The sequence below is a fragment of the Coturnix japonica genome, chromosome 21 (genome assembly GCF_001577835.2).
Source record: "Coturnix japonica isolate 7356 chromosome 21, Coturnix japonica 2.1, whole genome shotgun sequence".
Lineage (NCBI taxonomy): Eukaryota > Metazoa > Chordata > Aves > Galliformes > Phasianidae > Coturnix > Coturnix japonica.
The window spans coordinates 434999-459226 of NC_029536.1; the positions used below are offsets into that span (position 1 = coordinate 434999).

The 24228-nt window shown below is 57.3% G+C and overlaps 4 protein-coding genes across 4 annotated transcripts; 1 reads left to right on the forward strand and 3 right to left on the reverse strand.

The window, feature by feature from the left end:
- Positions 1-653: 653 nt before the first annotated feature.
- Positions 654-6008, reverse strand: PHF13 (PHD finger protein 13). Its single transcript, XM_015882596.2, has 4 exons — positions 5749-6008; positions 5070-5171; positions 4349-4901; positions 654-3968 (listed from the first exon to the last, which is right to left on the reverse strand). Exons 1-4 carry the CDS (start codon positions 5785-5787, stop codon positions 3742-3744), a joined length of 921 nt encoding a protein of 306 aa, XP_015738082.1. The 5' UTR covers positions 5788-6008; the 3' UTR covers positions 654-3741.
- Positions 6009-6023: 15 nt separating this feature from the next.
- Positions 6024-14597, forward strand: KLHL21 (kelch like family member 21). The gene is made up of 5 exons (XM_032448776.1): positions 6024-6146; positions 6739-7816; positions 9635-10040; positions 11492-11564; positions 11851-14597. Exons 2-5 carry the CDS (start codon positions 6799-6801, stop codon positions 12142-12144), a joined length of 1791 nt encoding a protein of 596 aa, XP_032304667.1. The 5' UTR covers positions 6024-6146; positions 6739-6798; the 3' UTR covers positions 12145-14597.
- Positions 14598-14957: 360 nt separating this feature from the next.
- Positions 14958-19409, reverse strand: ZBTB48 (zinc finger and BTB domain containing 48). Its single transcript, XM_015882565.2, has 9 exons — positions 18701-19409; positions 18178-18289; positions 17965-18057; positions 17471-17557; positions 17125-17279; positions 16379-16515; positions 16057-16221; positions 15817-15905; positions 14958-15706 (listed from the first exon to the last, which is right to left on the reverse strand). The coding sequence occupies exons 1-9, from the start codon at positions 19366-19368 to the stop codon at positions 15413-15415; spliced, it is 1800 nt and encodes a 599-aa protein (XP_015738051.1). The 5' UTR covers positions 19369-19409; the 3' UTR covers positions 14958-15412.
- A 254-nt stretch (positions 19410-19663) lies between these two features.
- TAS1R1 (taste 1 receptor member 1) lies at positions 19664-24135 on the reverse strand. The gene is made up of 6 exons (XM_032448828.1): positions 23989-24135; positions 23606-23912; positions 22676-23464; positions 21981-22193; positions 21613-21739; positions 19664-20661 (listed from the first exon to the last, which is right to left on the reverse strand). The coding sequence occupies exons 1-6, from the start codon at positions 24126-24128 to the stop codon at positions 19682-19684; spliced, it is 2556 nt and encodes an 851-aa protein (XP_032304719.1). The 5' UTR covers positions 24129-24135; the 3' UTR covers positions 19664-19681.
- Between the last annotated feature and the right edge of the window lie 93 nt (positions 24136-24228).

Here is a 24228-nt window from a genome sequence, read left to right on the forward strand (position 1 = left end):
GTTCATACCTTAATTTGGTTGGACTTGATGATCTTCAAGGTCTTTTCCAACCTGGGTAGTTCTCTGATTCTAAGGACAGCTCAGCCTGGCAGGGCTTAGCTTCAAGCAGACGCTTTCTTTTTCATCACAGCTTAGCAAGGAAAACTCAGTTCCTCTGCCTTCCCACTCTGTCCTTTCTTCCCTCACCATATCAGAGCTGTCACTGTCCAACTGTAAAGCAGTTCATGCAAAGGACAGGTGAATCTTAATTTTCATCTCTTGAATTCATAACTCTTGTTGAAGTGAAATTACTGGTTCAGATCTCACCCTGTTCATTTTCTGAATGTTACATAGAAAAATTTCTTAAAGCAGTTTGTCCTCCCTGCCAGCTCAGCCCGCCAACGACTCAGACTTCTGTTTTTCCCTTCCATGTAAGTACTGCAGGTGGCCTTTCCCCCCCATGAGGCACAGTGCTGCTGTACACGTTCTTTTCCACGGCAGTCAATGCACAAACTCCATTTTTGCTTCCCTGCAGTTTGCAGTTGTCAGGCACTGCTGAATTGCATCCACACGGTGGAGCCCTTCGCCCATCCATCCCCCTTACACCCAAGTTTCAAGCTGCTCTTCCCTGCCCAATACCAAACTCCAGCCTTCCTCCTCTCTTCTTCATTTTCTGCCCATCAATCAGTGCAGTCTTAAAAAGCCTGTGAGCATAGACACTGCTCCTCTTAACAACTCTGTATCTGTCCTACGAGGAACTGCCATTTTACAGCCACGGCCTCTTCTGGAATTTCTGTTCATTGCTCTGCATTGCAATACAACATTGCCAACAATTAAAACAGAAGCTGGAAGCAACAGAGACTCAGTTTTTAAGGTGATCTGATGCCTTTTCCAAATTGCTGATCAGTCTTTTGCTCTGGGGGTGAGGCAGGTTCTGGAGTTCAGGAGTGGCAGTGAGGCACAGTGAGCTGCTTTGGGATGCAGCTGCTGCACAGGCAGGGGAGGAGAGAGGATCTCAGGGGGCATAATGGAGTTTGGGGTTGGCTGAGCAGGTGAGACTGTGAGGCTGATGCAGCACAGCCCACGGGCAAAAGCTGACAGTGCAGTGCCCAGTCCTACCAGCTTGGCCCTGGCTTTCAGGTCACCTCAGCCAGCAATGCCATCACCTGAGATCTATCCCAGCCCATGCCCAACTGCTGCACACTAAGCCTGCCTTCAGGCTGGCTGCAAATGGCCCCTGCCAAGGCAGTGTGCTGGTTAGGGCTCTCCTCCCCGCAGCGTTTGTGCCTTTTGGCAGGTCTCTCCTCCAACATTCACCTCACTTGCAGCAGGAGCTGGACAAGAGAGATTGGAACAGCAGACCCCTGGCAGAGCATGAAGGGGAGATCTGCTTGTGACACCCCTGTCCATCCCCCCTCACTTTGTATATCACTTATTGATGAGCGCTTCTGGCCAAGTCTTGCTGCCACCCCGCATAACTGTTTTGCACACCAGTAAATCACACGAGCAGACTCTTGAATCCAGAATAAAACAAAGTCATTATTCATTTCTTTCACTTAAAAAAAAAAAAACATGGTTCATTAAAACAGTTTTAATGAAAAAATAAAGTTCTGAATTAAACTATAATTATACATGGCTGAAAGTGATGAACTGAAACAATGGAGATGTTACGTTTTTTCTCTCTGCTGATACTGTAACGTGCTGGACTTGTCAGACACCATCTATTGGGGTGAATCTGAAAAGGTAACAGAACAAGAGTCAGTCACACTGACGGGTATTGAGCCCCTGGGGGAAGAGGCCATTCGTTGGCCATTTAACGTGTCTCACGTAGAAACTTCAGGAACACATTCCAGGAGGTCCAGTTGAATTGCAGACACGCTGTAAACACAAAGATGCCAATGCTCAGAGCAGGCCCAGCCCTCACAGCTTGCACCCAGGATCTTCCAGTGCCTTTCTGTTTGCAGAGGGAAATGGCAGCATTTGAGAACTTTGGTTATGTTTCTGGCTGCAGAGAGCAGTCAGGCAGCCGTAAGGGGCAAGTCTTTGGCAAACTCCTCGGTGGTTGCACTGAGCTTCTGGGAGGCAGCACAGCACAGTCACGGGCTGAGTTTTAACAGAAGCTGGAGCTGGTTTCCAGAACCTGGGGTCAGTTGTTACAGCGCAGTGGGATGGGATTTGTATGAAGAACCGAGGCTGAAGGACAGTTGCACAGTGTGCAGCTCCATCATCCCAACCCAGCCGTGCCCACATCCCACACAGGAGCCCCGGGGTGCTGCTGTGCTGAGCAGTCTGCACGAGGCTTTGGCTGCCCAGCACTGGATGTCAGCGAGGGGACCTGACTGTGCCTGGGAAGACCCTGCTCAGCACCAGGACATCTCCCAGCTGCATTGCCCTCAGGTACGGCAGCAGGTCTGTCTGCAGACCAATGTGACACGTTCCTACCAGCACAGCTGGTCTCACACAAGCTCTAGTGCCAGCCAATGGCTCCTCATCTCACAGGACAGAGAACACATTCATCAGGTGTCACTTAGGAGAAATGTCTCCAAATCATCCACCTAAGCTGTACCATGCATACACAGCTCGCTCTGTTTGGCCACTGAGGGACAACGCCTCCACCTCCATCTTGGTGGCCTCATAAACAAGCCTGGACTCCCTGCACTCTTGTCCTTCCCAGCACCAGATGGATCTTTGTTACACTTTGCCAGCTGCATGGCCTGCATTTGGTTTCTTTTAATGTGTAATTTGCAGCCAACAGGTTAAAGATTTGGGGTTTCTGACTACAAATCTCAAAAAATAAAGAGCAGAAACAAAGTCAGCTCAGCTGTAGCACTGATGGAAATGATCAAATCTCCAACCAGACTGGCCAGGTTCTTCATTTACTGCAGCCTCTTTTACAGTCCACGCTTGAATTCTGGGCTGAGAAAAGGGAGAATCATCATCTTAAAACAGCACCTTGGAGTTGAACAGAGGGCCAGGACACAGAGCAAATGGTTTTCCCCCAAACACACGTGAGCCAATCATGCAAAACAAAGTCACAAAAATCACCGTTAAGAGGAGACTTGTAAGAAATCTGCTGTCAGCGAATTACCAGCGCTGCCTGTCCAGAGCAAGGAGCATTCTCTTCCTCTAAACGCACCGGTCCCCCGGAGCAGGGTGAAGTCCTGCCATTACACAATGCCAGGTCACAGAACTCACCTCCTGCCCAGGCCCAGGAAGAGGAGGCAGATCACACAGAGGTCGGTATGTGTTCACACTCACTCCTACACAGCCTTAGAATATCTAAGATTGATATATACGGACAAATGGGCAGGTATAATAATACATTAAAATTAAAACACGTGGCCATTTACTTTTCAGACTCTTCACACGGATTCCCTCCTCCCGCTCTCTCAGAGGACGAGTTTCCTAGCACAGAGATCTGCAGTTTCCCAACGGGATGAGAAAAAACTCGTGGCAAAGATATTAAACACTCCCAAAACATCGTCCAACTCATAGTCGTAACTGGACAAAACCCCACTGAACCCAGAGAGCTTCATCTGTCCCTTGAGCTAATTGGTATCTAGCAGCAGTTTTGACCAGTCTGCTTCTTCCACCCCGGCCATCCACGACTGGCGATAGCTCATCCCGTACCGCAGGCCGGCTGGGCAGCCCTCGGCCTGAGCAGCAGCAGTTCGGGTGACTGTGCCCGGCCCCCGGCCGGTGTCTGTGCTTTGCCCGGCTCACCTGCCCGCCCAGCAGCGCAGCAGGACGCGCCTCCCTCGCTTAGTCCAGAAAGCGCCTGCGTGATCCCGTCCGGGAGCGGTTCGAACGGCGAATGTCAAACTTGGAGTCCCGGCACTTCTGGCAAATGTAGACCTCGGGGACGTTGGACTTGCGGATCTTGGCGCAGGAGAGGTGGATCCAGGTGTGGCAATGGCTGCACTCGATCATCGGCCGCCCGGCAAAAGGCTTCATGCAGAAACAGGTGACCAGGTCCCAGGAATCGTCATCTGCAAGAAAAGCAGCGAGTTATGTTTTTATCTCCTGACGGCTCATCCGGTGTCTCTCAGCTGCACTGGGAGCCCTTTTCCTTCTGATCTCAATTAACTGCCTGGCTCCCAAAGACGCGCTTTGCTGATTCCTCCAGGTCCTACAAGGAGCCTGTATGGCAGCTCTTGTCAGAACACCCTCGTGGTACAATAGAGGCCGGGAGGACACTGAGCTGCCACTGTGAGGTCCCAGTAGCTGAGAACCTCACCCCTCCCAGAACACACCTACTAAGTGACCCTGCATCCCCCTCACACCACAAGGACTAGAAATCAGCGGCAGCTCCATTGCTTTCCCACAGCTTTGGGATCTCTCCAGCCACCCCAGCAGCCAGATCACATACCCGAATCCACCATGATGTCCTCATCGTCGCCGGTGCCGTCCTCGTCCCGGAACACGACCTGCTTGCCCTGCCGGATGACCGTCCGTTTCCCCACGCTCTGGATCTCCACCGCCTGTTCTCCCGTCCCCGTGGGGTACGTGACGCTGGAGGCCGTGTCAGAGTCCCACACCGAGCTGTGCTCAGCCACAGACTGAGGGTCGCCCTCAGACGAGGGGCTCATCGGCGTCTCTGTATAAGAGTCCTCCGCCTCCAGCTCCAGCAGCTTCTCCTCGTAATCCTCCTCGGCAGACACCTCCGTTTCCCTTCTCTTCAGCTTTTTCTTCTTTCTGATCTTATCGATCTGCTTTCTCTCGGGCAGGAAGCTGCCGGGCTTTGCCCGCTGGAACAGGGATCCGTAGGGCTTGGCTCGCTTCAGCTGGCTGAAGTTCTTTCTGCTCTTGGCAGGAAGGGAAACCGAGGAGGGGGTGTCATTGAAGCGGGGGTCCCAGCTATCGCTGTCGATGGTGCCGCCGGTGCTGTTGGGGGGGCTGGGGCTGTTCCTCAGCGGCGTTTCCTGCACAGACACACACAGCGATCACACGTTATTTAGTTGGTGCCGGTACCGCTCCCCTCCCCCACAGGCGCTGTGCTGCACGGGGACCGGGCCGCAGACCGGGCCTGGGGGAGGGACGGGGCGATGCTGGGGGCGCAGGGGCCGGTTTCCACCCGGTGCCGGTCTCACCTCCTGCGGGTACGGGATGTACCCGGCGTAGGCCAGGACGAAGGTGCAGAACTTGTTGAAGTCCTCCACGGTTCGGTGCCGCCGGGAACCGGGGGAGAAATGCTGCGGGGGGGGAAGAGGAGGAGGGTCAGCGCGGCCGGGTCGGGCGCAGAGCTGGGGAGCCCCGCCGCCCCCCGCCGTTCCGTTCCCCCCCGCCGTTCCGTTCCCCCCGCCGTTCCGTTCCCCCCCGCCGTTCCGTTCCTTGCCGCCCCCCTCCCCGGTACCCGCCCCCCCCTCACAGCCGCTTCTCCGGAGCCGCTCCCGGAACCCGCCGCCCCGCGCCCCTTATCCCCGGTACCGGTACCTCCCCGCCCCCCCACCCGCACGGCGCTGTTACCGGAGCCGTTCCCGCACGGCGCCCCGCCCGCCGCCGCTCCCCGCGCGAAGCCCCGCCCCCACCGGGCACCGGGCAGCGCCGCACCGGGACCCACCGACCCCGACCCGGCCCCGGCCCAACAACCGGCGGGAGGCGGAGGGAGGGGGCAGACCCAGTGCCCGCCGCCGCCATGCCCGGCCCCCCCCAGCTCCCGGCCCGGTGCCGCCCCGCCGAGCGGGACAAGATGGGCCCGGTACAGCACGGTACGATACAGCACGGTACGGTACGGCACCGGGGAGACGGCCCCCCCGGAACGCGGCTCACCTCCGGGGCGAACGGGGAGGAGCACGAGTCGGAGTCCATGGCCCCGCGGGAACGGACGGCGGGGCCGGGCGGGACGGACCGAAACAGCGACACAGCGAGATACCGACACACCGAGATACCGACACACGGACACACCGACACACGGACACTCCGCCACCCGCGAACCGCTCGGTACCGGCGGGAGGCGGCGAAGGGGCGGGCGCTGGCGCGGAGGATGCCGGGATCGGTAGTCCGCCCGCGCGGGGGCCGACGGGAGGCGCGGGGCGGCGCGCGGGGAGCGACGGGAGACGGAGTGTGCGCATGCGCAGTGCGGGGCGGAGCCGCTGGGGGCGGAGCGGGGCAACCAGGAGCGAGTGAGAGAGAGAGAGAGAGAGAGAGAGAACGGGAACGGGACCGAGGTGAGGGACTGAGGGGACAGCGGGGGGTTGTGGGCGGCGCTGCCCGCACGGCGCTGCGGCCGGTTCGGGTCCGTGTCTCGGTGCTGCCGGGCTGAGCGGGCGGCACCGGCTGCAGGATCCCGAGCACCGGGAGAGGCCGCGAGAGGAGCTGCGGCACCGCTGTACCGAGCTGTACCGGGCTGAGCTGTACCGTACTGTGCTGTACCGTACCGTGCTGTACCGGGGCTCCGGGCCGTTCGCTGAGCGCTGCGGGAGCTGAGGGCGCTGCTCGCGGCCCGTGGGTGTGACGGGCGGTTCTATAACTGACGGGGCCGGTCGATGCTCCCTCCCGGTACTGACGGTCGCTGCTCCCGGTGTCCGGAGCCGTGAGCTCAGCGCTCAGCGCTGCCGGGATCCGTGAATCCCGTGGCTTCAAATTCGTTACAATTATAACGAGCCGCCGCTCGGACGCTCCCGGCAGCGCCGTGTCGTTATGTAACGGCTCCTGGTTGGCGGGGCCGGTTCCGAGCGCTGTTCGGTTTCTCCGGTTTCTCGGCCGTAGCCGGTTCCTCCCCGCACTAACGGCCCCGCTCGGTGTTTTCTCTCCCTCCAGCCGCTCTCGGGGCCGAATCCCGGGTCCGTTCGTTCGGCGCGATCTCGTCCAGTCCCGGTAATGGCGGCCAGCACCGGCGGCGGGACGGCGGCCACGGGGGAACCGGCACATGCGGTGTCGCTGCTGCGGGGTCTGAGCGCGCTGCGGGCGGAGCGGAGCCTGTTGGACGTGACGGTGGTGGCGGGCGGCCGCGAGTTCGGTGCGCACCGGGCCGTGCTGGCCGCCGCGTCCGGCTACTTCCGCGCCATGTTCGGCGGGGCGCTGCGCGAGGCGCGGGCCGACACGGTGCGTCTGCACGGCGTGGAACCGGAGTGTCTGGCCAGGCTGCTCGACTTCGCCTACACCGGCCGCGTGGGCGGGTTGGGCCCCGACATCGCCGAGCGGCTGCTCCGCGCCGCCGACCTGCTGCAGTTCCCCGCCGTCAAGGACGCGTGCGGGGCCTGGCTGGCGCGGCAGCTGGAGCCCAACAACGCGCTGGACATGCAGGACTTCGCCGAGGCCTTCGCCTGCCCCGCGCTGGCGGCCGCCGCTCATCGCTTCATCCTGCGGCACGTGTCGGAGCTGGGCGCGCAGCTGGAGCGGCTGCCGCTGCCCCGGCTCCTGTCCTACCTGCGGGACGACGGGCTGTGCGTCCCCAAGGAGGAGGCCGCGTTCCAGCTGGCGCTGCGCTGGGTGCACGCTGACCCCGCCGCCCGCGCCCCGCTGCTGCCCCAGCTCCTGGCCCACGTGCGCCTGCCCTTCGTGCGCCGCTTCTACCTGCTGGCACACGTGGAGGGGGAGCCGCTGGTGGCGCGCTGCCCGCCCTGCCTGCGCCTGCTGCAGGAGGCACGAGACTTCCAGGCCGCCCGACTCGACCGCCACGACCGCGGGCCCTGCGCCCGCATGCGGCCCCGGCCTTCCACCGGCCTGGCCGAGATCCTCGTCCTCGTCGGTGGCTGCGACCGCGACTGCGACGAGCTGGTCACCGTGGACTGCTACAACCCGCGCACCGGGCACTGGCGCTACCTGGCCGAGTTCCCCGAGCACCTGGGTGGGGGCTACAGCGTCGCCGCTCTGGGCAACGACATCTACGTGACCGGTAAGGGGCACGGCGCAATGGGGGCACGGCGCAATGGGGGCACGGCGCAATGGGGGCACGGCGCAATGGGGGCGGGCGGGGAGCAGCCCTGCTCCTGCAGCACGATGGTGCTGTGCTGGCAGGGCTGGGCAGAGCCGTTGTTCTGAGTCCTGCACAGGGCACCGTGGGGCCTTCTCCAGGAAACAAGTGACATCGGCCATGGGAGCCACTTCCCACGCAGCACCCTCCTCCCGTGCTGCTTTCATTCCTCTCTTGGGGATGTTTCTACCCCTGCAGGCACAGAAGCAGCAGTGCTGGCGAGCACAGGGCAGGGCAGGAGCAGCACGTGATGCAGAGCAACCTGTGCATTTCTGTCTTAGCCTTTGTTCTGGTCCTTAACTGATGTTCAGGTGGGAGGTTGGCAGGGAAAGCCAGCTGCTTCTGTGAGTGGGGCTGAAGCGAGAGCGGGCAAAAGTGTGAATCAGGAAAGCTTGTGTGAAAACATCAGTATTGAGATTCCCATTGAAAATACTGAGGTGATTGCTGTGAGACTTGGCTGTTGGTAGAGGAGCAGAGTCTGAAGCTCGAGCACAGTGCAGCCGAAGCCTGCAGAGGAGCAGAGACTCCTGGAGGTGGTGCTGGGTGAGGATTTAGCAGCTGATCTCAATCTGGGAGGTATTTGGTAGTGACTAATACTTCTGAGCACGCAGACAAGTCACAGAACTCGTGTTGGGGAAACTTTCTAACTGTTTGCTCTGGACGATGTGAGTGACTTGAGAGGGGTTTTGGATTTCTGGTTGCAAAGCGAGTGTTTGGGTTCAGAGCCTGCAAGTCACAAGCCAGGCATGTGCTTGAGACAGAGGCGTGTTGGAAAGCTCTGGGAGCTGTGGGTCTCTGTGCAGATGAGGCAGTGAGGAGTGGCAGCAGCATGTGTGAGTCACTGTGTCTCCCTGGGCACACACCCTGCCTCCTGAGGTCTGCTGGGGCTGTAATTACCTCTTTAAAGGTGACACTGATGTGTAACTTGGCACCTAATCCACATACAGGCACCTTCTCTGAGCTAAATCCCCACACAGTGGCCGTCCTGTGGCTGTCCCAGTTGTGTAGAACGTGCTGTTAAAGATTTGGAGTGTGGGTGGAGTTGAACGGAAAAGGGTTCATCCTCTGGTTTTAGCAGGAAACAAAGCTTAGATTTTAAAGACAGCAGTGTGAAAAGCTTAGTCTGTATTAATGCCTTTACATCGCAGAGCAATTGTGGGCAGTTCTGGGGGTGCTCTCTGCTGAGAACCCCGTGCTTCAGGCAGGCTGCTGCTGCTGGAGGTGGTTCTGTGTAACATCAGTGTCACAGCTCAGGCGGTGGGGGGGGCTGGGGGGGCTCCGTGCTGCTAACAGCAGCAGCGCCTTGACGTCTGGGTGCTGGTGAATGTTAATCTCTGCTGTGTCACAGCAGCTTCTGGAGAGCAGCAGAGGAACTGCGGAATGGAAAAGACAGTGGTTGTTTAGAACAAAGGAGGGTGCTTGTTTTGAATCATTGCTGAATACACACTGGGAATACCACGAGACAATTCCTCCTTGGCTTACTGGGATTCTGGGTCAGAAATAGCATGAAAAGTTTGGTGACATCTTCTCACTTCTGGTCTCCTCAGGCCTGACTGAGTCCATAGAGCGTGGCTCTGCGGAGCAGAAAAGTGCATGTGGATATTAAGGGGGTGTAGCTGGAAGATACGATAAAGAGCCCAGTTCAGAGCCGTGCCCCCTCCTCTGTCACCGCAGAGCGCTTTCCTTCCAGGGATTGCTTTTTGTGACAGGGCACTTGAACTGCTTTGTGTTGTGCTGCAGGGGGATCGGACGGATCGAGGCTGTACGACTGTGTCTGGAGATACAACTCCAGCGTGAACGAGTGGACAGAGGTTTCCCCAATGCTGAAAGCCAGAGAATACCACAGCTCCACAGTCCTGGATGGTCTGCTGTACGTTATCGCCTCCGACAGCACAGAGCGCTACGACCACTCTGTGGACAGCTGGGAGGCTCTGCAGCCCATGCTGTACCCCATGGACAACTGCTCCACCACCTCGTGCCGCGGCAAGCTGTTCGCCATCGGCTCTCTGTCGGGCAAGGAGACCATGGTGATGCAGTGCTACGACCCTGACAGCGACCTTTGGTCCCTGGTGAACTGCGGGCACCTGCCTCCGTGGTCCTTCGCCCCAAAGACCGTGACTCTGAACGGGCTCATGTACTTCATAAGGTGAGCAGTGGCAGCAGTTGCTTCCCCTCCCTTCCTGCTTCTGTGCTGGGTAAGCCAGGAGCCTTCCCTGGGAAAGCGTTTGGGTCTTAGGAGTGGTCACACGAGAGTACTGTGTCAAGAAGGAATCGCAGCGCTCTGCAAAATACCACACTTCTTCCTTTTAGTTCTGTCACAACTAAACCTCGAGGACATATGTTTGAAGTCCTGTAAAGATATCTGAATTTTAAAGCTAGGGCTGGGAAATAGCCGGGGTTACAAATCGGGCTGACGCTGGCAGTTGTGCTTGGAATAGACTTCTCAGTTTTCTTGGCTTCTGGTTTAGTCCCCCTTGTTGCTATAAATAAGCGAGTAAGCTCCAAGAAAACGTTGAACTGTAGCATAGCAGAGGACAGCCTCTGTGTCAGCAGAGGTAGGAGGAATGAAGATGAACTGATTGGTCACTATTTTTAAGCGCCTTCCCAGTCTGGGATGTAATTACCTTTCCGAAGCTGTCCCAGCGGGGGCAGCAGCTCTTTGTTCTGAGCAATTTTGAGGAAGAAAAGTTTTCAGAACCTTAAATCCTCAGGATTTAAAATATGCTCCTGCAAAGGATGTTTGGGTTCTGGTCCGTCACATCTGGGATATTTTGTATAAAGAATTTGCAACTGTAGGCCAGGAGGCTCAAGAGGAGAAGAATGCAACTCTTGGAGTCTGTTCTGTTAAGTAAAGAATTGAGTGCATGAAATTGAAAGAGCACGTAAAAGGAAATCCAGATTGATCAGCCATTGAAGAATAAAATGAAACTTTCTCCTCTGCCTGTGAGTTCCATTGTAGCAGAACCGCCTTGTGCTGACTGGCAGCTCTCTTCTGTCCGCCCTGACCTTGTCCTTCTTGCATTCTTGTGTCAGCAGTGAGTGTTTCTGCCTTACAAACATCCCTCACCTGTTGCTGTCGCGTCTCTAAGCGGCTGTAAGAAGCCTTGGGGGATTGTGCTGCATGTCAGCTCTTCTATTACAGTTCTCTGGCCTACCTAAATTTGGTGCTGTCAAAAAAACTCATGCAGTAGGGATCGCATTGCTTCTCAGTGCATGGAGGTTTCAGTCACTTTAGAACAGTGCTGATTTTCCTTGGAGACTCTGAAGTGTTTGGCACCAAAACCAATAAAATACAGGCTGACAAATGTTAGTTTATAAACATGTTGGCCATACATGCAAAGTCAAAAAGAGTCCGGGTTTGAGAAAGCCCTCAGGATTGCCTCCAAATTGTCTTTTGTGCCTCCTGGGGTGTCCTAAAGCTCAGCATACATCAGGATGTGCACAAGGCATTGCTTTGCCCAGGGAGAAGCTGAGAAGGGCCACTCCGGCTCTTTAGAGCAGAGGATTAGCAGGCCATGGCTCAGGCTGTTCAGCTGTGGGCTTCGTGAGGCAGAAGGTTTTGACAACAGAAGAGTAATTTTGTGTTATCTCCTGCAGGGATGACTCAGCTGAAGTGGATGTTTACAATCCAGTGAAGAATGAATGGGATAAAATCCCTGCCATGCTTCAGGTAGGATGCTCAGCACCCTGCTGGATGCTTATCAGCACTAAAATGGGGTTAAATTACCTTTGGTATTGTGTCTCAGTGATGACCCTGGAGCACAGAATGCATTTAAACATATCATGGTTACCTGGAAGGAAAAGTTGCCCATGGGGGCAGCCAACAGCATCGATGCCTTGCAGGGGTCAGCAGCTGCTGCTGTATCCCATGGTGACCTCCAAGTGGGCAGGAGACCTTCCTGGTTGGGTAATTCCTGCCCTTCTAATTGTGGTGCTTGTTTAATCTTAAACTGTAGGTCCACGTTGGGGGCAGTGTTGCTGTGCTGGGAGGGAAGCTCTACGTCTCCGGTGGCTACGACAACACCTTTGAGCTCTCGGATGTCCTGGAAGCTTACGACCCCGAGACACGAACGTGGAGCATAGCAGGGCGGCTCCCCGAGCCCATCTTCTGGCACGGCAGCGTCAGCATATTCCGACAGTTCATGCCAGAAACCACACAGGAGGATGACAGCATCACGCTGGACAACAACATCAACTTGAACAGGCAGCGCCCAGAGCTTCACCACCAGAACCTGAATGAACTCCGTTAGCAAGGGAGCGTGCTGTCCCTGCCTCGAGGCGAGTTCGTTGTCCACAACCAGTGTTGCTCTGAGAGAAGGCAGAGGCAAACTGGAACCTGGAAGCAAAAACGTACTGATTAGAACAGGGAGTAAAATTGTGAGTGTTTGAAATGCTGTTGTAGAAACGTAGCTGGCAGAACACGAGGCCTTTGGGTGCAACGTTCCTCAGCCCTTTTCTGTGGAGGCCGAAGGTGCAGCGCTACTCACAGAGAAGATCTGAGGGGTGAATTCTGAAGAGAATGGTTGTGTGAAGCACCACTGAAACACCACAGCTTACAGCTTTGGGTCAGACGCCTTCACCAGGAGCTCCTTCACTTTGCAACGCTTTGTTTGTCACAGAATTCCTTTCTTCAGTTTCTTCCTATGGGGAAAACAAAAGAAAAGGTACAGAAGGAAAGCAGGAAGGACCGAACACCTCAGCAGAGGGGTCTGCTTGGTAGGGCTGGGTCTGGACCCCCCACCTGTGCTGTGTGCTTTAAGGAAGGCAGCCCTCTTGGATCTGTTCCTCTGTGCAGTTGGAGGGGAAGAGACGTTCCCATAAGAAGCTAAAGGGAGGTTCCTGTGAGGGTGCAGCCCTTTGTCCGTCGTGTCACCGTAGTCCCTGGCTTTGTTTAATGCCTTCTGAAAGAGCCCGTGTCTGTGCTGCAGGGATCTCCGAGGGGCTGGGCTGTGGAGCTGGACCTTTCCTGTTGTCTGAACTTCAGTTCTTCGTATATTTTGTTATTTTTAAGTTGTGGCATTTAAACTTTTGCAGGTGTTTGTTTTCCTACCCTTCTCAGAACGGCACTTTTGTTTTTCCTCATAAGAAACACCTTTATTTATTATTTAATCACAATCTCACAACTAGGTTGCCTTCGTTTCTGATCACCTGCACTGTTCTATAAAGGGAAAGAGAAAAGTGCCTGCCTTGGCTGGCTTGTGGAGCGCCGGGGCCCTCAGGGAGGAGCCTTTCTGCTTTCCCATTTTGACAGAGCTTGCTTGTATTGGGCTGCTCGGCTTGTAGAACACGCCTGGGGAGCTCATCCTCCTGACCAGGGCTCTTTGCTGGCAATCCTGTTACATCAGGCTCTTGGCACGTGTGCAGGGTCAGGCAGACAGGCCCTGTGCAGCGAGAGCAAGTTCTTGTTCACCACTGTAAAGGAACTGGTTTGAAGTTGTACTATTTTAGAAGAAGGCTTATCTGGAAAGGTAAGCACAGCTTCCTTAGATTTGCTGCAGACTTGTAGAAAAAATAAGCTAGTGGTGTTTAGACACCGTGACACAGAAATGCATTAACTGGTGTGAAGGAACCCACCGAACCTCTGGAGAGTCCTTGTGCCTGTCTCGTCTTTGGTTTGCAGAAGCTCTTGGACTTTGAATACTTGGAAGATGCTGCTGGCACTGTTTAGCTGAGGCGTAGGGGTTAATGTGAGTGCTGCGGAGTGCAAGGCAGTTAGTGAGGGTTTTCTTTCGTTGTTTTTTTGGTCTGTGTAAGATATGCCTTTATACAGCTAGCCTGAATTGTGATTCCTCTGCATACCTTCAGCTGAAGAGAAGCTGCTTGCAGTTGACTCGTGGAATGTTTCTTAAACAAGCAAACAGTGACAACTGGCTTGTCTTAAAAACAAGCACTGCACCCTCAGGAAAAGGGTGAAGTGCAGCAGGGGCTGAAATGGGGGCTGGGTTGGTTCTCTTTATCTGTCTTTGGTTTTTAACCAAGAGGGTAAAAAACGAATGTGAGCTTGGTTCAGAAATGGGAAGCTCCTCTAAACCTCCTGGCTTGCCACTGAATTGAGTACATCAGAACCATCTCCATAAGATCGCCCTGTTTGCAGCTTTACAATATCCATTTTGCCTTGAATGCTATTTTATGCTGAGCTGTGAGACTCGAGAAAGCTGTTCATCAGGCTCGGGCTGTACTCAAAGTTGGAAGCTTTGACAGTGCCTTGAAGCTGCCGTGCACAGAGGATGGGAGCGGGGCCTCCTGGCACAGTGCTCTCATTGCCCTGCTGTAAAGCACAGGGAGTCGTGTGAATGGTGGAATTGCTGCTGGTGTTGCACCCAACACGACGGGGCTGCAGTGCTGCTCTGCGGCTGGGAGCCAGCCCTGCATCCTGCTGCGCTCTGAGCACGCTGGGGCTGCCCGTGTGTGTGCCGCACACCGAGGTGTTAATGCTGAGCTCCAAACACTGCATGCACCACATCTCATCCCGTAGCGCTCACTGCTGGATCCACCACCCCGAGATTCCCCACCCAGCACAGCTGTTAGGGATCGGTATTTATTTGCTGTCAGACCCATTGTGTCCAGATCTCTGAGTACTGTTGGAATGCCATCCTTTGGAACAAAGGCATTTTACATTTACAGATGATGTATTTTTATTCTCGTGGTTTGTTTTTAAATTTACTTGCAACAGTCAAGTTAAATAAAACGTGTTACATACATCCATATCCCTCTGATGCAGAAATCACCACGTTAAGCTTTCACTGTGATGTTTCTCATTTCAGGCCTGAGCTGCATTTAACCCACAGAGCTGCCTTCCAGGTGAGCGCAAGAAGGAAAGCAGCTGTGACTGTGATGTGTGCCCGGTCTGACACACCTTGCACCCCCAGGAACAGTCAGGAAATGGTTTTGCAGTGACAGCAGCCCTGGGTGGTGTTATCTCAGTGAGTGCAGCTCTCTGCTCCTTGAGGTAACGCTGCTGCATTTCAAGCTGAGTAACAGCTACATGAGCTCAGTGGGGAGAAGGTAAGAGAGCACACCATGCTTTCAGTGTAGCAAAGAAACAGTAATAGGCAGCAGAAGCTTAATGAAACCACAAGGCACGGGTTTAATGGAGATGGGTCATTTCAGCACACATTTAAGGAAAGGGACAGAGTCACACTTCTGGGAGAGCTTTAATCAACAGCATAAAACTAATGGAGCAGCAGGTGAGCCAGCATTCCCCTCTGGCCACAGCTGAGAGCTCGTTAAAAACAATTCACAGTATTACACGTATGGAGTCATCAATTACATCTCGTCCCATACATTGTATGTTCATTTATTTAAGTAGTCATTCTGAGTAGCTTCATGTTTCTTAATTTGATACCTGATATCGCTTCATCAGAAATGTTCCCTGCAATCCGGGGTTGGGGTCATTACAGGGGGGAGGGAGAAGGGCTGGATGTACGACTCAGAGCTACCGGAGGCTGAACAGAACCAATGTAGCAGAGTCAGTGCAGCCCAACGCTTTGTTTGGTAGCAAGGATGTGCACAGCAATGTTACGTCTCACAGTCAGCAGGAATTGTTGTGGTTATTATCAGTGACTGCTCAATCACGTCTGGAGAGAAGCTGTCGTTTGAACAGAGTCTCTGCACCGGGATCTCCTCAGGCAGGGGGCCGTGGGACAGGGACTCCACGATGACCTCAGCTGAGCCCACCTCCAGCTCCTGGGGCGGCTGCAGAGCCACCACCACCGCCTTCTCATCCTCAATGATCAGATTCCGAAGCTTCCGCTGCCGGGGGTTGTAGTTCTCCACCCGGTCGTGAATCTCCATGTGGCGCCTCAGGTGTGCCTGCAAGAGAGGAGGGGGAGGGCTCTGCCTGGTGTGCTGTGCTTCTCTGAAAGGAAGGGCTGGCAAAAGCACAGCAGAACTGCCCTGCACCCACCCGAGCCGTGTCCTACCTGCCGTGTGAACTTGTAACCGCATTCAGTGCACTCAAACTTCCTCACCCCCTTGTGCCTGCGGACGTGGACGCGCAGCTGCTCAACAGCTGAGGAGAAAAAGAAGGTGGCGTTGCCAGCAGCCCTGCCAGCAGAGCAGCTGCAGGCCTACACTGTAAAGCACCACGGCACAAGGGCCAAGACATGGAAGGAGCACAGCCTGGAAAGTGGCACGAAGCCACAGCCATAAGCAGCAGGTACCTTTGAATGTTTTCCCACAGATCTGGCAGAAGTGTGGCCTCCCCTCCTGGTGCCGGCTGGCGATGTGCCTCAGGAGCGGCCCCTTCTCTGTGAATCTCTGCTCGCAGAACTCACAGCTGAACGGCCGCTCCCCGGTGTGTGTCCGGTTGTGTTTGTCCAGACTCGCTGCCGTGAGCAGAGGGACAGAGAGCTGCAGGTCAGCTGGGTGCCCCCAGTTGGGGCACAGGCACGTGCTACGCTGATGAGACCGTGTGTGCTCCCAGGTGGCCTCCGTGGGGTAGGAGGGGGCTGCAGTTACGCAGTGCTGTGTGCCCAGCGGTACCTTGTGTCCTGAAGGTCTTGCCGCAGAGGTGGCACTGGAAGGGCTTCTCACCGGTGTGTGTGCGCAGGTGCATGTTGAGGTTTGCTTTCTGTGTGAAGGCGTGATGGCAGAACTCACAGACATAGGGACGCTCGTTCCTGTGGGCAGGAGAAAGGCAGCTGGGCCTTAGGCAGCCCCCAGATGGAGAAACGTCACCTCCACCTCTGCCTGGATCAGTCCCTCACACTACCTGTCACAGCTGTCTCAAAGCGCTGCAATTACATCCTACTTCAACTTATCTCCAACTAAAGTATTCTGCAGGGCCACAAATGCTCCTCTGCACCCATATGCTCCATATGAAGTGCAAAGCTGGTGCTTCCTGCCCCTCAGGCACCATATGACCAGCCCAGGAACCAGAGCTAATGAAAATTCACCACTTCAAGGACAGGAATCAGCCAGGCAGAAGGACAGCTGAGGAGCTCCAGCCATCACCTGCATTACTACCCTCAGAGGAAGAGCAAACAGCACACATTTCCTTCAGAAGAGAGGCAAGCAGGACTAAGGATTGGCCACTCACCAACAGCTGCCAACACCAGCAACCTGCAGCTGTCAGAAACTGCAGCACATCACCTCCAAGGAAGCTGGAGGGCAGCAAGCACCATTCAATCAGCCCACACACTGCAGGGGGCTCCCAGCACCCACCCCACAGGAGGATGGGGAGAAGGAGTTTGCTTGTGACACAGAGGAGGGAAGAGGTCACTTCATACCTGTGCTTGGCCTTGATGTGCATCTGCAGGCCATTGCGACTCGAGGCTCTGTGTCCACACTCCTCGCAGACAAACAGTTTCTCTCCTCGGTGCTTGAATGCCTCGTGCAGGCGCAGCTCTGTCCGAGACAGAAAGCACTTGGAGCAAGTTGAGCACTGCAAGTCCATAGGAGAGCTCGGGGTTAGGCAGCATTCTGTAACCCCCTGCCTTGCTTAGCAGAACCAGAAAGGATAATGGGAATTACTCTGTATTTCAGCGCAAGGTAATTCTCTCTCAAAATCCGCAGAGAAAGCATTAAAAAAACCACCTCCACTCACCCCACCTTGTGCCAGCATGCTCCCCTTACCGCATGGGGCTTCGGCGCGCCATGCAACTTTATCATGTGGCTCTGCAGGTCCTTCTTCTGCATGAACTGCTGCACGCAGGAGGAGCACTGGAATACAGGAGAAGAGGGTCGGCTTCCAGGCACCTCATTATGTGACATCCCTGCGCTGAGAGCACACGAGCTGTTCTGACACAAAGACAAGTGCCCAGCAAGGCAGCAGTGCCCGGCTGCAGAGCCACGGGAAGAACTGCCTGACTCTGGTGTGTCTCAGGGCTCAGAGGTGGGGAACGGCTCTGCTGCTGCTGGAGACAACTGACAGCTCACGGGTAAGGGACCCAGTGATGGCAATAAGGACAAGGGGAAAGGTGGGAGAAGAGCGATGCCTGCAGTCAAAGGCAGCGCATTGCAGACAGCGGAGTGTCCCTGCCACCAGGTGGTAACACAGCCCCAGTACGGCAGGGCCAGGATCCCCAGAATAGAAAGGCACGGCTGGAGCTGCTGTGTGCACTGCTGACCTTATAGGGCATCTCCCCTGTGTGCGACACCATGTGGAGCCGCAGCTCCATCCGCCTCTTAAACACCTCCTGGCAAACAGAGCACGTGAAGACCTGCGAGAGAAGGAAGGGATCAGCTTCAGAGTGAGACAGGAAAGGACGATGCCAGGAGCTGGATGTGCAGCCAGCAGCCAGCCCAGCAGCTGGGGGCACCTGCCATCTGGGCACATGTACCTGCTCAGTTCGGTTCATGCAATTTCTGGCCTCGTGCTCCAGGAGATTCTCTTTTCTGAAATAACATTTCCCACATTTGGAGCACTCGAATGGCTTCTCACCAGTGTGTTTCCTGGGGACACACAAATGCAGAGCATCCATTACTGACAGTGGAACAGCGCTGAGCTCTGCTGCCCACACAACAGACCTACAAACAGTCGCTGCTCTGTGTGCCCAGCACTTGTGCTGTGACAGGAGGATGCAACAACCCCCCTGTTGTCTGTGCTGCCAGCAGGGTGAGGCCTCAGCAGCCGCCTGTGCTGTGCTGTGAGCAGCAGCTGCTGAAGGAGCTGGAAAGCTCCATTTAAAGCCTCCTTTGAACAAGTTCTGCTGATGGCAGTGATCACTTTTACTCCTCCTGTGCAATCCATCCCATCCACCCGGTCCCACTGAGGCATCAGCCACCGGCACCGATCAGAGCCCCCCATTGCTGAGCCTGTACTGGCCCCACCGCGCCGTGCTCCCCGCTGTCAGGAGCTGTTACCTGTTGTGCACCTTCAGGTAGTACTTGCTGAGGAAGCTCTTATGGCAGGTCGGACACTCCACGGGCGCTGTGTTTCCTTTCCTGCCCGGTCCCCGCTCCAGGTGTTTCCCTTTATCCCCCAGTTCCTCCTTCTCATCTCGGGGCTCGTTATCACCGCTCCCGGTCCCGCCTCCCGCCGTGTCGCTGCTCGCGGGCGGGGCAACGTTCGCTGTCGCCGCGCTGTCCGTTCCGGGCCGCTCCGTGTCCGGTCCCGCTGTTCCCAGCTGCTCTCCCGGCTCATCGGGGCGCGGCGCGGGGCCGGGGGCGCGGCGGGACCGGCGCCGTGCGGGGCGGAACGAGCGACACAGCGCCACGGCGTCCGGTACGCCCAGCAGCTCCGCGGCCGACAGTAACCGGGAGCGGTTGTGCGCGGTGAGCGCCAGGCGGCCGGTATAGAAGAAATCCAGCAGCAGCTGGAACGTGTCCGCCACCGCGTCGGGGAGCGACACCGGGCCCGGGCCCACCGAGCCCCGGGAGCGGAAGAACCGGGAGCAGCTGGCGAGAACCGGCCAGTGAGCGCGGAACTCACGGCCGCCAACACCCAGCGTGGCGTCACAGAACTGCCCGGCTGCGCGCTGCCGGTTCAGCTCCCGCAGCACACGGACACTGTGAGCGGCAGCGCCCGGCATGGCCGGAACCGACCGGAACCGGAACCGCGACGGGCCGGAACCGCAACGGCACCGGAACCTCAGCGCCAGGCGGCAGAGCGACAGCGCCCGGATGTGACGGACCGGGAAGTGGCGCCGGATGTGACGGACAGGAAGCGGAACAACGGGCTGACAACGATCGTGTTTGGCTGCACGGCTCCGGTAACGCCGGACCGGTTAATGCCGTAATGCCGTACCGGTTAATGCCGTAATGCCGTACCGGTGATGCCGTACCGGTTAATGCCGTACCGGTGATGCCGTAGCGGTTAATGCCGTTGATGGCCGCGCGGGGCCGTTACCGGTCGCGGCGCCTCGTGTAGCTGCGTATCGCCCGCTGGACGCGCTGCGCCGTGTTGAGCTGCGGCCGCAGCAGCAGCACGAAGCCCCTGTGCAGGAACAGCCCGACCAGCAGCGGCGTCACGGAGCACAACGCGCCCAGCGCCGAACGCACCGCGGCGCTGCGACCGCGGCACACGCCCCGTGTGCTCAGCACGGCGGCCGAGCAGACGAGCTGCAGCAGCAGCCCGCACGTCACGCACTTGGCCTCGTTATAATCCGCCGGCAGCTCCCGCCCCGCGTAGCTCAGCACGAAGCAGCCGGCGCCCAGCAGCGCGTTGTACACTATGGCCGCCGTGTCCCCGCCCGCCCCGCACTCCAGCACCACGCGCTCCGCCCGCAGCCCGTAGTGTCGCCTCGGCCCCGCGGGACCCGCCGCCACGCACAGCACGGCCTGCAGCAACGTGCTGCACGCGATGAACAGCACCGGGCCGCCCCGCCGCCGCCACGACTCGTGCAGCGCCGAGCAGCGCCGGCTCAGCTTGAAGATGCAGACGATGTGCAGACTGCGCGTGGCCACGCACGACAGGAACACGGTGAAGCTGATGCTGTAGAGCGGGAAGCCCACGAGGCACGAGAGCCGGCTGGGCCGCCCGAAGGTGAAGAAGATGCTGCTGCAGGCGCAGAACAAAGCGCCCAGCATGAGGAAGCACAACCTGCCGCCCGCTGAGCGCACCACCGGCGTGGAGGCGTGCAGGGCAAACAGCACCAGCAGCCCCAGCAGCAGCAGCAGCAGCAGCACGGTGGGCACCAGCAGCGCCCAGCACAGCGGGTCGGCCCAGGACAGGAACTCCACGGTGCGGTTGAAGCAGCTCTCGCTCCCTGCGGGCGCCCACTCGTCCCTCCCACAGGCCTGGCAGGAATACGGGGCTGCAGGGAACAGCGGCACGTGGGAGCCATGGGCACAGTTAGTGCTTGGTCCTGGTGGGGCACCCTGAGCTCACAGCTCTGCAGCCTCAGGCGCCTCCCTACAGCTGCCTCTGGTTCTTCTCCTTCCCCGCAGTGTTCTGAGCCTAAGTGCTCTTTTCCCAAAAGTCCACTGCTTGTGATAAGGGCAGTGAGCTGGGAATTATAGGGCGTAGCACTGTGGGACTGCAGCAGCACTATTGGAGAGCACTAGGCTGCATCGTGCCTGCTGAGCCAGGGGACTGAGCTGAGTGGGACAGGGCTGCAGGACAGGAAGGGCTCTGTGTGCACAGCAGTACCATGCACTGGCAGTTCTCTCCTCTTGCAGATGGAAGGATTGGTGTTTTTGGGGGCTCCCCACTCCCACCGTTACCCAGAGCTGGCAATTCTGCCACGCTCAGTGCAGACACACTAAGGCTGCCCAGGGGCCACGAGCACACATTGGTAAGGTATTTATCATGGTGGGTAGTGGGTCTGTGCCAGGGAAACCCTGTCACCAGCCCCAGGAATGGGACATTTCCATACACCCCAAGGACTGGAGCTGCTGGTGACCACAGGTGAGCAACATCTACAGCACAAAGGCAACACTAGGCTGAATTTCCCTCCCTGAGGATGTGGCTCAGGAAGCAGCTGTTAGACCAGACATCCCGTGTCCCCAGGCCATAAGACAAGGGGGCTCTGCTGACACTGATGGTAATTTGACTGTATGAAGCCACCTGCTGGAAACATCCCTTGGAAAGCTCCAGGCTGAGTGCAGTGCATGAGCTTTGCATACCCATAAGGAAGCAAACGGGGAAGCCAGGCTAACCACATTTAGGTGAGCTCAGGTTTTTTTACTGTCCATAGGAAGTAAAATAAAAGAGTTAAGTGGAGAGCAGGTTCAGGGAGAGGGTAAGGTAGAAACAAGGAACTGGTGTGATGAAAAGGAAGGGTGCAGGTAGAGACACTGAGCAATAAGGAAGAAAGAGAAACTCCCAAGGGTTTACTGACCTGATTTGTTCAGGAAGGTCCCTGCTGGACAGGCCACGCAGCTGAAGCAGCAGCGGTGTCGGTTCTGCTGCAGCCTCATCTCCCCGGCTGCACAGGGCCAGGAGCAGACGGAGACAGGAACCTGCTGGGAGCACAGCAAACATCAGGCAGAGGCACAACCTGCGGGGCAGCGTGGGCTGGGAGGGTGAGGGGTCAGAATGCAGCCCAAGGCTAATGACAGTTATTACTCAGAATGCAGGTAACTGCCTCTGGCCCCCTCCCACGTACCTTCACATTTCTTCTGCTCTGGGGAAATACCCAGGAAGTAACGTTGGGGAACTAGTTGGCTCAACAATAAATAAGGTTTGAATGCAGAACTGTACCTGGTGATCTCTTGTGTGCCACAGGATTTTGCTCTGGTCAATGTGCAGTTTTTCAGGGTTCACAGTGAAAGCTCCAACCACATCAAAAGCCCAACTCCGGCCTCTCCAATTCCATGCAATGATGTTATAACCTTTACGAATGTTCCCGTTGGCATCAAATGAGATCTGGCTGTTGTGCAGGCTGAAGTTTACCTGCTTGATTTTTTGTAGGAGCTGTAAGAAAGTCAGAGTAGAGCCCTTCCTGGTGACAAGACTCCTACTGAGTCCTGCCTCCAGCGAGGAAGGTGCTGACAGCCCCTCTCTGCCTTCCTTTCTGTAAGTAGCACAGGTCCAGCAGCAGCAGATCAGCAGATCTCTTTGGGTTTCTGCAAAGGGCTACAGACAGAAGAGTAGGAGTGAGCTGAGAGTGTGTGTCTGGATCCAGGCTGCTTTACCTGCAACAGCTGGAGCCTACAGGGACGCTGCAGTGAGAAGGCTGAAGGCAGCCTCACATGGCTGTTGGCATCATTCAAGGGAGAGCCTTCAAGGCAGGATCTGTGCCAATCCCACACGGCCAGAGGCCAAGAGGCTTCCAGCCCTGAGCAGCACAGCCCTGCTCTGTTGGGTGTGTGAGGGATTTACAGAGACAGAGAACCCCTGAGCACAAGTGAAAAGTCTGTGCTGCAGAGGGAGGAAGGGCCTTGCCTTGCTCTTACCTGCCAGGGATACACTCTGCCTTTGCTGCACACCCCTGAGGCGCAGCCCAGCAGGTCGTGGAGGCCATGGGCCACCGCATACACAGCAGAGTACACGTTGTAAGAGGCCTGAATGTCGTATATGTCTGGGGTGTGAGCGAGCAGCTGACATTCTGGGCGGTGCTGGGTGCAGTTCAGCTGGACGCCTTCAATGCTGCTCGCTCCATTTCCCCTCGGCTCCGCTGTGCTGCCAGCACTCCCACACACAGCACGTTTCTTTGCGTTCGCCCAAGACTGGAGGCGTTTCAGCACTGTGGGCTCTGCCTGCTCAACCGAAATGCCAACCACGGAGCCGATGTTCTGGATGCCGGGCACCTGCCAGACGGTCTGGGCTAAAGACCAGTCCTCAGAGCCCACCCACACCATCCCCGTCATGTTCCGCTGCACCACCGCCTCAAAGAAGGGCTGCGCGTTCCTCCTGTTGGAGAACACGACGGTGACGTTGACCCTGCTGTCCATGAGGATCTGGGTCAGCTTGTGGAGCTCGGGGCTGCTGCCGTCCTTGGTTGCGGGGATGACACCTCGGTAGGCGACGCACACCTCGGTTGTGGCCAGCAGCTCATAGAGGGCCTTGATCCCATCCCTACCATAGGTGTTGTCGCTGCCCACCAGAGCCACCCACGTCCACCTGAAGTGCTGCAGCAGCAGCGCGATGGCCTTCACTTGCTGCCCATCGCTGGGGATGGTGCGCAGGAACGAGGGGTAGAACCGCTTCAGGCTCAGTGTCTCCAGGGAGGCTTCATAGCTGATCTGCAAAGGGAGCCAGGACGGGGTGGGACACGGGGGGGTCTGCTGCCCTGACAGGAGGGAGCAGGAACAGGGAGCAGGGCTGGGAAACGGGCCGGGCCAAGAGCCCCAGAGCCCGTGGGGCTAAAGGGGAGCGGGACCGACCTCGGGCACGAGGAAGACGCCCAGGATGGCGGCGGTGCTGAGCGCCAGGCGGCTGCTGTCGGGCCCGATCACGGCCACGGCCCGGGGCTCGTATTGCCGCAGGGCGCCCGGTGCCTCCACGTGCCGCCGGCCGGACCGGACCAGGGCGCGCAGCGTGGCGAGAAGGTTGGCGGCGTCCGAGCACGTGTCGTGGATGTCGCAGCACAACGTGACGTTGGGGAGCAGAGCGCTGCCGTTATTGATCTCCTCCACCGCGAAACGCAGCGTCTGCGCCAGGTGCTGCCCGTGGCTGCGGAACAACGCGGCGCTGCGGGAACAACACGGTTGGGGCGGCGTGATGCGGGACGGCAGCAGCAGCAGCAGCTCCCCGCTCACACACTGACCCCCCGCAGCCGCGCTCCATGTCCCGGCCGTCCCGTCCGTCGTGGATCTGGAACAGCCCCGCCATGCGGTAGCACGGCCCGCACACGGCACCGAGCGGAGCGAGCAGCGACACGAGCAGCGACACGAGCAGCGGGAACATGGTGCGGGGCGGGACCGGGCGGGCGGCGCCAATAAAGGGACGGGGCGGGGCGGGGCGGGGCCGGATGCGGTGAGTGCGGCCATGAACGCACGGCACATCC

Excerpts from the sequence above, each read along its gene's own strand:
- PHF13 (XM_015882596.2), bottom strand. The coding sequence starts at position 5,787 with ATGGACTCCGACTCGTGCTCCTCCCCGTTCGCCCCGGAG. Across the intron at positions 5,172-5,748 it reads CCTCCCCGTTCGCCCCGGAG|CATTTCTCCCCCGGTTCCCG; the intron begins GTGAGCCGCGTT and ends CCCCCCCCGCAG. Across the intron at positions 4,902-5,069 it reads ACATCCCGTACCCGCAGGAG|GAAACGCCGCTGAGGAACAG; the intron begins GTGAGACCGGCA and ends GTGTCTGTGCAG.
- KLHL21 (XM_032448776.1), top strand. The coding sequence starts at position 6,799 with ATGGCGGCCAGCACCGGCGGCGGGACGGCGGCCACGGGGGAACCGGCA. Across the intron at positions 10,041-11,491 it reads GGGCTCATGTACTTCATAAG|GGATGACTCAGCTGAAGTGG; the intron begins GTGAGCAGTGGC and ends TATCTCCTGCAG. Across the intron at positions 11,565-11,850 it reads AAATCCCTGCCATGCTTCAG|GTCCACGTTGGGGGCAGTGT; the intron begins GTAGGATGCTCA and ends CTTAAACTGTAG.
- ZBTB48 (XM_015882565.2), bottom strand. The coding sequence starts at position 19,368 with ATGCCGGGCGCTGCCGCTCACAGTGTCCGTGTGCTGCGGGAGCTGAAC. Across the intron at positions 18,290-18,700 it reads TACCTGAAGGTGCACAACAG|GAAACACACTGGTGAGAAGC; the intron begins GTAACAGCTCCT and ends GTGTGTCCCCAG. Across the intron at positions 18,058-18,177 it reads GCATGAACCGAACTGAGCAG|GTCTTCACGTGCTCTGTTTG; the intron begins GTACATGTGCCC and ends CTTCTCTCGCAG.
- TAS1R1 (XM_032448828.1), bottom strand. The coding sequence starts at position 24,128 with ATGTTCCCGCTGCTCGTGTCGCTGCTCGTGTCGCTGCTCGCTCCGCTC. Across the intron at positions 22,194-22,675 it reads GCAGAGTGTATCCCTGGCAG|CTCCTACAAAAAATCAAGCA; the intron begins GTAAGAGCAAGG and ends ACTTTCTTACAG. Across the intron at positions 21,740-21,980 it reads GGCACACAAGAGATCACCAG|GTTCCTGTCTCCGTCTGCTC; the intron begins GTACAGTTCTGC and ends TGCTCCCAGCAG.